This window comes from Carassius auratus, chromosome 9, assembly GCF_003368295.1.
Source record: "Carassius auratus strain Wakin chromosome 9, ASM336829v1, whole genome shotgun sequence".
Taxonomy (NCBI): Eukaryota; Metazoa; Chordata; class Actinopteri; order Cypriniformes; family Cyprinidae; genus Carassius; species Carassius auratus.
This window is the reverse complement of record NC_039251.1, coordinates 31,066,327-31,078,746: the sequence shown is the minus strand read 5'-3', so window position 1 is coordinate 31,078,746 and position 12,420 is coordinate 31,066,327. Positions and strand designations below refer to the sequence as shown.

At 37.6% G+C, this 12,420-nt stretch overlaps 1 protein-coding gene across 7 annotated transcripts in view; it reads left to right on the top strand.

The window, feature by feature from the left end:
* Positions 1–12,420, top strand: part of LOC113109029 (diacylglycerol kinase eta) — a 74,993-nt gene that overhangs the window by 32,966 nt on the left and 29,607 nt on the right. For 6 of the 7 annotated variants that reach the window (XM_026272507.1, XM_026272513.1, XM_026272509.1 and 3 more), the window contains 5 exons: positions 2,789–2,893; positions 3,617–3,749; positions 10,384–10,490; positions 10,595–10,720; positions 10,806–10,908. In XM_026272507.1, coding sequence (XP_026128292.1) covers positions 2,789–2,893; positions 3,617–3,749; positions 10,384–10,490; positions 10,595–10,720; positions 10,806–10,908 — 574 coding nt within the window. Of the gene's footprint in view, positions 1–2,788; positions 2,894–3,616; positions 3,750–10,383; positions 10,491–10,594; positions 10,721–10,805; positions 10,909–12,420 lie in introns of those variants that run through there. The other variant, XM_026272512.1, reaches the window with a different exon arrangement.

The window sequence follows — 12,420 nt, the reverse complement described above, 5'->3', positions numbered from 1 at the left end:
TATATATAAATAAATATATATATATATATAGTATAAAGGAAAATTGCAGAATGAATTTAAAATCACAGTATTATAGATACTTTATTAGACTTGTACGAGGGAAAAAGAAAGGGACATTTTTTTCATTATTTACTTTCCCTCATGTCATTCCAAACTCAAATGCATTTAAGATCTCTGGCTCCATAGACTCTAAGTGCATTAGCATAACTTCAAAATTTCCTATTAAAAACAAGTGCTGCTGTTAGAGCTTTTTGAGCCCAGACTATTCTTTTAATGGTGCACTGCTAATGCCTTTTGACTTCGGCTTTATTGTCAAATGGTAAAGAAAGTCCCATGGAGGCAGAAGCCACTAATGAGTTTGTGGATTTTTGGGGGCTGGGGGTTGACAACACTCGGATCCAACAGCACTAAAGAACAGTAAGAATTAACAAGCCATGGATGAAGCTACTGTATCTTCACCCGCCGCTCAAATGGCGAAGATAATGAGCTACAACGCTGACATCCACATTACTCTGTTGCGTGTGTAATTCTCTCTCAGCACCTCCGCTGCTGTTAGGAGATATTTTCAGTGAATTCCCCTGTCATCCACTCGTGCGCCAGCTATAGCCACTGTGATTTTTTTCATAGGGGGATTGTATGCTGTTGTGTAAGAGCGATAGCATTGTTTGTTGGTAACCACACGTCTGAAAACTGTAGTAGCCAGCTAGGAAAAACGTAATTAGAAACGATTCAAACCCCATCATGCCAGATGGTTATGACTGGTTTTCCAAAAATGAGTGAGGCAACTTATGGTTGAGGCATTTATAACAGGAACAGATGGGGTTTATCTATTGCATCCATGTGAGCTTATTATTGCAGCCAGGAATACAAGGTTCTTTTACAGCTCTTTATAATTAACTGAGAACACTGACACTTGTGCTAAACTCGGATCTGTGATGACAGCTCACTGTAGATTATAGATATGATGAAAAATAGCAAGTTTGTATTTTAACAATGTTTTAATGCAATAATTTCTGTCGAGTGTCAGTCGACAGCCATGAGACTAAAAGATAGCAAATGGAGACTGGAAAACGAAATTTCACAAGCAAATTATCTCAGCTGTCCACACCAATTTTATTGTTTTTACTTTATATCAAAAATCGTCTTGTTTTTCATTTGTATTTTTGGAGATAAACGTGATACCTAAAGGGATAGTTCACTTAAAAATTAAAGTTATGTTAACAATCCAAAATCCATAGGACTTCCATTCATCTTCAAAACACAATTAAGATGAAACCTGAGCAATTTTGTCCCTCCATTGAAAGTCCATTCAACCAAAACGATCAAAAATAAGCACTGATCAATGCAGATGCTCATAGTGCATCAAATACGTTAATCACAAGTTTAACCTTAAAGGTATAATTCTGTCGTTCCAAACTCATAAGACCTTCGTTCATCTTCGGAACACACTTATATTTTTGATGAAATGCGAGAGCTTTCTGACCCTCCATAGACATGAAGGGAACTACCATGTTTAACGCCCAGAAAGGTAGTAAGGACATTGTTAAAATAGTCCATGTGACATCAGTAGTTCAAACGTAATTATATTAAGCTCACAGGAATACTTTTTGTGTGCAAAGAAAACAAAAATAATGACTTTATTATTTTCATAGCTTCATAAAATTAAGGTTGCACCACTGATGTCTATTTTAACAATGTCCTTACTACTTTTCTGGGCCTTGAACATGGTAGTTCCCTTGAGTAATTAATGACAGAATTTTCATTTTTGGGTGAACTATCCCCTTAATTGCATAATGTTTAGAACAAACCTCATCATTTGCATCAAGCAAGCACGTTTGAGCTTCTGCTTATCGCATGAGATGAGCTCTATGTATGAATGTTTTCTATGAATAAAAGCCTAAATCTGTTCATCATATAAAGCGGTCATGGTTCATATGGAGTAGTTTTATGGTGCATTTATTATGTTTTTGAAGCTTAAAATTGATGGAATGCTCTTTTAAAGGAGAGACAGAAATGTTTCAGGTTTTATTAAAAATATCTTCATTTGTAGATGAAGTTGAACAAAAATGATGAAAGAATTTTGACTCAGAACTCAGTAGTCAATCCTATTGAGCTATAAAAGAGCAACATCTGAGGATCGAAAATCAGACCAAAACTGTAAATCGGGAATTCCCACAGTTTCATTCTGATATAAAGTGGCCACCAAATGTCATATTTTGCATCGAACACTTCCTTAATATTGTAAATCTACAAAAATGACCTAAATGCATCTTTCGCGTCTTTAAAACCAGAGTAGCCAAAATGAGAAAGTGATTTATGTAGGAATCTGCGCTGTTGCTTTGATGCAGGTGGTAAGCTGTAATTCCATAAAGACTGTAACACCTGCTTCACCACGCGCTTTGCAGTGAAAACTATTGTCGCGCTGCCGTGTGCCACCAGCATGTGGAGATGTTAAGGGTGGCGTTATCAATAAATTATAGCCATATTAAAAGCGCAGGGGTTGACTCGCCTGGAGGCTGCCCCTGTTATGAAACAGGCTTTTAGCATTTTCTCGGGCTCTCCGCCTGTCAGCCTAAATCTCGCTCAAGCATCCGAAACGAGTCGAGAGGAAAAGACCTGAGGGGTGGAGGTGGCCGTTAAAGAGGAGACGAGTGGTGGGGGGGCTTGTCCCGAGCGTTGTCTTAAAGAGTGGGAAGGGGGAGATCTCATCGTCAGTCGCAGTCAGTCAGGCAGGCGGGTGAGACGCTCCGCTCCGCTCTCATCTCCCCGGATCTCTGTCTCCCTGTAGGTAATTACACCGTTCCGAAGGCTTATCCTGTGTGCTGAGAACAGGAAAGAAATGGAGGACTGGATCAGCTCACTGAAATCGGTTCAGTCCAGAGAGCATTACGAGGTAAGAGCGCTGTTTGACTTGAGTTGCATCTTGAACTATCACTGTTTTTCAAACACACTTCTTAGATGCGTGCCTTAGAATCCCCTTAAATGTTTGCAGTCAGGTCCTGTGTATTTCGCCAGATGCTTTGGATGTTTAAATCCAGCTTCTAAACATACCTGCTCTTCTTTTCTCATATGCATCTGAAATATTATGCACAGATACCATGTTATGTTTAAAATAGTTCTGGAAAAAAGGAATTCTGCTCTGTTTGTTGTTGCTAATTAACAGACTCTAATTGTGCATGTGTGCATGTGGTGTTTTTCTACACCTGACACCAGTAAATGAAAGAGCGGACTGCAGCGTTGAGTGTTGAGATGTAGATGGTTATGTAAGACTCTCAGCCCCCGTGTTCTGCAATACCACACCCAGAACTCCAGCGCTCCGCTGGCACCCCTGCCTGGGGGCGCCATCCTCCCTATTCAATCATTTTTTACAATCAACTGACAACTGGCCTCTTAAATCACTGTCCTGTTGCATTAGAGTGCTGCAGGTAGATGGCCATGGCGGCGTGGTGTTGCATACAGGAGGGCTGTGTGTCATACACCTGCGGCTGTTATATATGAGCCAGTCTGTGTGATGCATGTATGTGTATGAGAGCTGAAAAACATAGCCTTTGTTTTAAGGGCTCTGAAAAAGTCTTATCCTGGCGCTGCCAATTTGTCTTAACTTCTCCTTTGCTAGACGGCACAGTTTAATGTGGAACATTTCTCAGGGATGCACAACTGGTATGCCTGCTCCCACGCTCGCCCTACCTTCTGTAACGTCTGTCGGGACAGCCTCTCAGGGGTCACTTCTCATGGCCTCTCTTGTGAAGGTAGGTATCTGTTCATCTCTCCCGGCTTCTCAAACCCGTGTGTCGGATAGTCTCTCTTTAATTATGAAGCTACTTGGCTCAGCTCGCTGTCTTTCCCCAAAGCTGTCATTTTTTCATCAGAGTTGGTCAAGGGTGGTCAGGGATGGCTCAGGGCTGCATTAGAGTGGGTTGCACTGGTCAGAGCTACTTAGTGCAGAAGCACAGCTAATTGAGGTGGGGAAAAGATCTGGACGGAAACACAATGCAATAATAAATCGAAACACTGATGCCGGGTTTCTTTTATTTGTTTATAAATTGCACTTCAAGGATATGTTGTGTTTACTTTTATATTAAAATACACATCGGTCAGATAAAAACGGTTATGTTTGCAGATATAAAAATCAATGTCAAACATCAATCACAGCCTAGTGTTCTTCAGTAATCAGACATATATTTTGAGTGAAATAGGATATTCAGCAATAATTAGAATTGGCTTGTAGAATGAGATTTGATTTTATCTGTCTGCAACGTTTTGGATCTTATAAAGGGGGAAATGGAAGGGAGGGGTTGAGGTGAATGTTTGAAAAGTAACTAGTGTTTTTCTGGTTAATTTCAGTTGTTACTGTAGATCCTACTGTTAGATGCTACACCATACAGTATGTGGGTGTAAAAAACACATGGTCAACTGATGGTCGTTGAAAAGCAGTATATATACATATACAGTATTTGATTTTCATTATAATTTTAGTACTTGTTTTTTTTGTCATTTTTATTAGTTTTTAATATATATATATATATATATATATATATATATATATATATATATATATATATATATATATATATATATGTATAGACATATTAAAAACTAATAAAAATGAAAATAAAAAAACAAGTACTAAAATTATAATGAAAATCAAACTTAAAATATACAAATAAAATCTACTTCATAATGTTAACAAAAGCTATTATAGTATATCAATTATACTAAAAGAATACAGGGTACAACAATTATACAACAATTATTTATTAACTATTATATAACTTTTCTTTTCTCTATATAGCAACATAGAGTGAACAGATTATATTTATGGTTTAGAAGATGACTGGCTTAAAATTTGATAATACAATATAATTGTAATAATATAAAGATTAGAAAGACAATTTTTGGAATATCATGAATTAATTGTTAGTACACAATATGAACATGCTTATGAATAAAAGGTTAATCTGTAAACAAATTAAAAGTTGTTTAAAATACTGACAGAAATTTTTGACCAATCACATCACCTGTAATATATACTTTTCCATGTACATTCATGTACTTTTAGTGCATTTTAAAGCTTTTTTTGTTTGTTTGTTTGTTTGTTTGTTTGTTTTCATATCAAATCTTGATGTTGAAGTTTGTGGCTATTTTTTGAGTTATGTGTAGAATCACCTCAAAGTACATGCTGGCAGGTAAAAACACTCTCACTAAAAATACCACATCCAGGATCATGCATTATGCATGCTAATGGTGTGACATCATGTGGAAGAGAGTGCTAATTACTTTTAGAGATATGCAGATGGTGCTCATTAAACTCGGCTGACTGTCATTGGCTCTCAGATAGCAGGAAGTAAAAATAGTAATTCTCTCACTCACGTCTCAGTTCTAATGAGAAATTCAAATGAAACTCACACTGTTTTGTGAATAATACAAGCCTCGTCATCACCATCATCCTAATGTTTTTAATGTAGATTTTCCACCAAAACATCAAGACGCCATTTAGTAGGACAGTTTTCTGGGGTCACGTTGCATTGGGCTAAAGTGGATTTGTGTGGTTCTGCGTGTGGCCGCAGTCTTCTAGAGAGCAATAATTAAGGAGCACTTTACAGTGCTGTTGTCATGGCGTTTGCGTTTCCAACAAGCAGACTCACTCCTGAGTATTAATTACTGTATGTGTTACTGTGGAAAGATGATCTCATTTCTTTCAACAAACCTCTCATTACCATCTTCAAACCCAAGAGCCGTTTGTGTTCACAAAATTTGACAAATTGCTTTTGTTTCGGCTGTTCGCAGACAATGGCATTAGAGTGGACGACTGAGTGAACGAGAAAGATTATTTACAAAACTGATAATTGCAGTCCTGGATGCTGATTGTAGCATTCTAGCTGTGCTAAATTACAGCTACAGTAACAGTTGACTCTGGACTGTTTGTTCTGTGGATGGCCCTTAATGCATTTGATGAATAAAATAATGTTTAAATGCTTCCTTAATATTTTATTAAATAGTAACTGTTTTATAAAATCAATAAGGCTGTGTTAGACTCTGACAATATTGTGATTTTAATATAATATAATCTAATTTAATCTTTTAAATCCTCTTGATAGTTTCCGACAGAAATGTGCATTTAAATGAATCTGGTCAGAAAAATGCTTGAGCTAAGCACTTTCATATTTCTTCTTTGTCTTTTTGGCTTTTTCACAAATACGGAAAGCTTTTTAGCAGTAATGCAACCAAATTAAACTCTTTTAGGTCTGTAGTTCTTGCTTTATGTTTTCATCTTTCTAGCACTGCTGCAATGTATTTGCTCTATTAACTGGTTAAATAGGTTGTATTTTCTGACATGCTTCATCTATTTATTATTAATAGTAGATATGCACTATATGCACACTATATGCATCTGAATTTAATTGTACAATCAAAATCCCCAATGAAAAATGTTATCATTCCAACGTAAATTGAAAGCAGTTATACACACAAATGAAGCTTTTCACAATATATAGTAGCAAGCATGCATCATTATTTCTTTATCATATCAGCTTATTGACTTCCAAAGTGGAGTTCATTGGTAATAAGAAAATGCAAGCTTGATGTTTTAGTCGAGATCAGCTCATTCAAGTCTGTGTCCTGATCGAGACCCAAGTAGTTTGAGTCTGGATTAAGACCAAGACCAGAAGTGGGTTGAGTCTGAATCAAGACTAAGACTGGAGAACGGTTGAGTCAAGACCAATACTTAAGGTTCAGGGTTGAGTTGGAATCAAGGCTGAGACCTAAAGAGGGTTGGTCTGAATCAAAACTGAGACCTAACCAGAGTTTAATATAAGTCGAGACAAAGAACTGAACAGGCTTGAGTCTGAGTCAAAACTGAGACCTAAACACGGTTGAATATAAGTCGAGACAGAGACCTAAACAGGGTTGAGTCTGAGTCAAAACTGAGACCTAAACAGAGTTGAATATAAGTCGAGACAAAGACCTGAACAGGGTTGAGTTGGAATCAAGGCTGAGACCTAAACAGAGTTGGTCTGAATCAAAACTGAGACCTAAACAGAGTTGAATATAAGTCGAGACAGAGACCTGAACAGGGTTGAGTCTGAGTCAAAACTGAGACCTAAACAGAGTTGAATATAAGACGAGACAGAGACCTGAACAGGGTTGAGTCTGAGTCAAAACTGAGACCTAAACAGAGTTGAATATAAGTCGAGACAAAGACCTGAACAGGGTTGAGTTGGAATCAAGGCTGAGACCTAAACAGAGTTGGTCTGAATCAAAACTGAGACCTAAACAGAGTTGAATATAAGTCGAGACAGAGACCTGAACAGGGTTGAGTCTGAGTCAAAACTGAGACCTAAACAGAGTTGAATATAAGACGAGACAGAGACCTGAACAGGGCTGAGTCTGAGTCAAAACTGAGACCTAAACAGAGTTGAATATAAGTCGAGACAAAGACCTGACAAGGGTTAAGTTGGAATCAAGGCTGAGACCAAAAGAGGGTTGGTCTGAATCAAAACTGAGACCTAAACAGAGTTGAATATAAGTCGAGAAAAAAAACCTGAACAGGGTTGAGTTGGAATCAAAGCTGAGACCTAAAAAGAGTTGAATATAAGTCGAGACAAAGACCTGACAAGGGTTGAGTTGGAATCAAGGCTGAGACCTAAAGAGGGTTGATCTGAATCTATCTGAATCAAAACTGAGACCTAAACAGAGTTGAATATAAGTCGAGACAGAGACCTGAACAGGATTGAGTCTGAGTCAAAACTGAGACCGAAACAGAGTTGAATATAAGTCGAGACAGAGACCTGAACAGGATTGAGTCTGAGTCAAATCTGAGACCGAAACAGAGTTGAATATAAGTCGAGACAGAGACCTGAACAGGGTTGAGTCTGAGTCAAAACTGAGACCTAAACAGAGTTGAATATAAGTCGAGACAGAAACCTGAACAAGGCTTGAGTCTGAGTCAAAACTGAGACCTAAACAGAGTTGAATATAAGTCGAGGCAGAGACCTGAACAAGGTTAAAAAAGACTTTAAAAAATATCATTGTGGGCTCAGACTCTTGTCCAGTCTTACACATATTCATGTTGGCCAAACAAGTCACTGGGAATTCACTTTGAAACAGGATCTCAAAGGCCAGACTTCAATGGTCAGCTGGTCAACAGCATACGTTTGATTTTGATGCACTGGTGTCTCATCAGATCTTCTTGACTTGCTTAACCAGCTACGCCAGCCAGTTCTTACCAGTTTGGTCCAGCATAGGAATTCATTCAGGCCTACACTGGTCTTTTGAGCAAGATTCACCAAGTTGAGAGACTTGAAGTTTAGAACGATCATAGCTAGTTATATTTCATTTCGATTTCCTGCAGCAGCCAATCAATAAGGATTGATGTGAGACATGGGCCCCAACAAAAGAGGCAAACTCAATATTTCTCACTCTCTAATTTGACAGAGACATCCTGTCCATTAGCAGTGCATCGTAAACAGTCTTACGATCACTCGGCATTACTGAATTGTCTGTAAATGGTTTGCTAACAGCCCTGAAAATGACATTAGAGTGATTTATTGGAGATTTGTTTTCAGAGCCATGTAAAATGGTCTGAGCATAGACCAGCTCTGATTACAAGATGAGAGCGGAGCCCAAGCGAAATGAAGCACTCTCTGATTGGCGTTATGATTCTCTGAAGAGGACGCACACTCTCTCGTCTCGTCTCAATAGATGAGGCTCCTCATTTATTATTGAGAAACGGGATTGCAGAAAGTAGAAGTTCTGAGCGCTAGGCTTCCTTTCCTGTAAACAGCCTCGTTCAGCCCATGCAGTATCCACTCTGGTGCTGGAATATGCTAGGAAGCATTTAAACACTTTCTGTGGTGACTATGTGGCGTCCCGGCTGGCAGGGCTCGGCCGGGATAAATACGCTTCTACGCTGGCGTGATTAGCCGTGTCACCACAAATCTGTGTAATCCTACAGGACATTAGAAGCCCCGGCAGCATATGGAGGAATAATGCGCTCAGACACTGAGATGGGCTGATTTAACTGGATTTGAGGCTTTTTCATGGTCTGATTCTTGGAGTGTGGGCGCCAGTCAGCCCTGCGTGTACAGAACAGCTCGGACACTGGACATAAAGCATGTTTAGTGGTTCTCTTTTAGAGACATCTGCACTGATTGTGGCATCTGTGTTGGAAAATGGCTGAGTATACATTTAAGTTTGTAGGAATGGAGGTGGCCACGAGAATGTGCTGAAGCGTACTTTATGGAGGAGGAAGCCAGCCAGCCAATCAATCAGCCACTTAATTCTCCTTCTGGAAATGACCAGATGAACATTGCTAACTTGATTAGACCTGCAATGCAGTTTAATAGAGGAAATCACCAAAGAACTATCGGCCATTAGCTTATTGGACCTCACCCACACCACTGGTGAGGACAAAAACAGCGCCTGTGAGGTTCAGAGGTCGAGTTAGCCGGAAGTTTCCAGAATTAAGAAGAAATCAATAGATAATTCAAAATGCTTTGTCATGATGGATAGAAAAATAAGACAACCAGTCTATTATATATATCCCTACTGTAGAAAGACTCATAGAGTAATGGATGCTAAGATTTGTCCATTAAAAACAAACTTGATTTATTGACAGTGCTGCACAATAAATGTAACTGGCTTAATGAAAATGTTAACATTTGGGAATATCTACATATACAAATGGAACTGTATGAATACAAATGACCAAAAGTTTGGAGTAAGTAAGTTTTTTTGATCAATTGATCAAACGTGACAGTAACTGACAGAAATGTATCTATTTCCAATAAATGCTGGAACTTTCTAACCATCAAGATTTCTGGAGAAAAAAAAAACATGGTTTCTACAAAAAAAATATTAAGCAGTAAAAATGTTTTCAACACTGATAATAATAAAAATGTGTCTTGAGCATCAAATCAGAATATTAGTATGATTTCTGAAGGATCATGTGACACAAAAAACTGTAATGATGCTGAAAATTCAGTTTTTCATCACAGGAATAAAATACATTATAAAATACATAATAGACAACAACAACAAGCAATAGACAACAATTATGCAGCCTTGAAAATAAAACAAATTATAATAGAGCCTGACAGAAAGCCAATCCATAAGAATGACAGATAATGATTATTCTTTTGTACAGTGCTTGTCTACTCCATGTGGCCCCTATTCTTTGATCAGGAGTAAGTCTCCGATGTTTCCCTCAGTTGATAATTGTATATTGTGCAGTTTAATATTAGCTTGATTTAGGAAGCATTTTCCAGACATCTTTTATCACCTCATATTTCCTCTACTGAAATGAAAATACTTGAATGTCATAGAAGCAGCTCAAGGTTACTGCTGGCCAGTCTCATGAGCAGTTTTCACATTACTCTCTCGCAGTGTGTAAATTCAAGGCCCACAAAAGATGCGCAGTCAGGGCCACAAATAACTGCAAATGGACAACGTTGGCCTCTATCGGCAAGGACATCATTGAGGACGAGGATGGGGTGAGTCTCATAAAGCCTGTGGTTCAGTGCTACTGCTAATGCATAACCTTTGATTGAATAGCAGAACTGATGGTATACATTTTCATTACATTCTATTCCTGTAGATTGCGATGCCACACCAGTGGCTGGAAGGCAACCTGCCTGTCAGTGCTAAGTGTGCCGTTTGCGATAAAACCTGTGGCAGTGTGCTGCGCTTGCAGGACTGGCGTTGTTTATGGTGCAAGGCCATGGTAAGATCTGCATATTCCAGAATCCCTTATGAGTACTTCAGTTCAGAGAGCTTGTGAACTCTAAAAGCTGTCTGTGCTTGGACAGGTGCACACGGCATGCATGGATCTCTACCCCCGCAAATGTCCCCTCGGCCAGTGCAAAGTGTCCATCATCCCCCCTACTGCCCTCAACAGCATCGACTCAGACGGTAAGACTTTTCTTTTCACTGGAGTGATTTTAAAAGGGATTATTCTAGTCTACACATAAGTATTTATCAGTTCTTCACATAAATATTAATGAATATTAATTGTATTTAATTTATTTATATTAATAATATTATATTTTACAATAGATGTGCTGTATTTAAATTAGAATAATTAAAATAGTCATATTATTTAAATTAATATATTATTAGTATTATTATTATTATTTTTACTATATGTTAATTTGTGCTAAATTATAATTTAATTAATTTAATTATGATTTTATTTAAACAATAAATATGCTGCATTTGAGTGTAAATAATTAAAATGACTATTGTACTTATTAAGTTTTATATTAAATTATTATTTATATATTTTATTTTAATTATCATTATTATTAGTAGTAGTATGAGTGTTTTAAGCAACTTTGAGCTTGGGAAACATGTTTATAAATAACAAAATATTATTATTATCATCATCATTATTATTACTACAACTACTTCGGCATGTGTCTTTGCCAAAATATAAATGTAATTATTAATTTAAATTATATAATTTCGAAAAAAAAAAATGCTGTATTTGGGCAATAATATCCTTTATTTTTTATGAAATAGTTGTAGTAGTAATATATATAGAGAGAAGAGAAGTTATGAAAGTTTTAGTCCACTAATCATTTTTTTTTTTTTTTTTTACTGTTTATTTTAGATTTATTTTTTATTTTTTTTGGTCTTGGGAGAACTTAGAAGTTATGAAAGTTTTAGTGTTTTTTCATAGTACATGAAAGCCTTTCATTTCAAAAGGTCAAGGTCACTTGACGCAACACAAGGCTGATTGCATGCTTATGCATGATCCCACTCTGGATGTGATGTATGATTATGTATTGGCGTGTGTGTGCATGTGAAGTGGTGGGAGGAGCTCAGATGGACGACTGCTATAGATGGAACTCATTCGCTCTGCTAGTCCCAGGTTGCATGAAGAGCAATATATATTTAATTATATCTCTGACCTCTTCTGATTTGATCATGCATGTAGAATGTGTTTTCTCCCCTTCTGAGAGACACTCTGTGCCTATGTTCCTTTATTTTTCTTTCCCATCCCTCCTGTATATGTCAGGGCAGTGTGGAAAGTCACTTTCCCTTAGAGCATCTTGTCCTGACGTATGTAAACATAACAGCCTCTGGTGGACCATGTGCTTGGAAAATTCAAGACGAGAGTAAACAAAAACGCTCTTCCATAGCCGCTCTCTCTTTCTCCATCCCTTTCTGCATTATTAACCTGCCGCTGAGGATTCATACCTTACTTGTTTGCTCGGTCAGCCTGTGGTGGAGCATATGCCACTGATTTCCAGGAAATTGCACATTGCGTTTTATTGACAGCTGTATGAACGCTATTTAGAGCCGATTCATTCTTAAAAATAGGTGTACAAATAGCTTTGTCCGAAAGCAGAAAAAAAGGATGATAACTATAATGATTACTATAAGATCAAGTTTTAATATTCACTCTAATTCCATAGTAAT